Below are 662 nucleotides of genomic sequence, written 5' to 3' on the forward strand. Positions count from 1 at the left end.
CGGCAATAATGGAGTCTGCAACCTGTCCTTGGATCCACAGTATGATAATTTGCAGGGCACACTGGGTCATGGTTAATATCTGGAACCGACAGAAAATGAAAGAAAAAAATATGCAGGCTATTCTTATTACATATGTGTTGTATTGCAGCGATGTTCTACAAACACATACCAGACTTACCTTGAAGATTAAGCTGATGTCGAGCGCAATGCCGTGGAAGAGGCAGATGATGGTGGCGCTGAAGGTATAGAAACTCGAGATCAGGAGAGGCCCAGCCATCACCGCCTCCACATCTCGCAGAACCTGCTGTAACTGCTGATATCTCTTTCTCATATAAGCTAAATTGGCACGAACTTTTTGGTAATGAGAGGATGCGTCACTTGCATCACTCCTCTCTGCCTGACTGCAAGACTTGGTGTCCTCGCCGCCCCGCTCCTGGCACTCAGGGCCGTCTTTCGCGTCGTGACTCCGGGCGGCGAGCACCACGATGACGCCCTCCCCTGGCTCGGCGGCGGGAGGCTTCACGGCTCGTGCCACGCGAGGGCCTGCTCGGGCTGCGTCCTCAATCACGCGGTTGAAATGCGCAAATTGGTGTTGCAGTGCAGTACCGATGGCAACCCACAGAATCTGTAGGTGTTATTTCATACTGCTTTGTGACTCAGAT

General features: G+C 51.8%; 1 protein-coding gene across 1 annotated transcript in view; it reads right to left on the minus strand.

Annotated features, from left to right (window-relative positions):
* LOC119587441 overlaps nt 1-662 on the minus strand; it is an 8567-nt gene that overhangs the window by 3633 nt on the left and 4272 nt on the right. Inside the window, exons 4-5 of the mRNA XM_037936172.1 lie at nt 179-625; nt 1-79 (exon numbers count right to left, since the gene is read on the minus strand). Coding sequence (XP_037792100.1) covers nt 1-79; nt 179-625 — 526 coding nt within the window. The remainder of the gene's footprint in view (nt 80-178; nt 626-662) is intronic.

The sequence above is a fragment of the Penaeus monodon genome, chromosome 22, assembly GCF_015228065.2.
Source record: "Penaeus monodon isolate SGIC_2016 chromosome 22, NSTDA_Pmon_1, whole genome shotgun sequence".
Lineage (NCBI taxonomy): Eukaryota > Metazoa > Arthropoda > Malacostraca > Decapoda > Penaeidae > Penaeus > Penaeus monodon.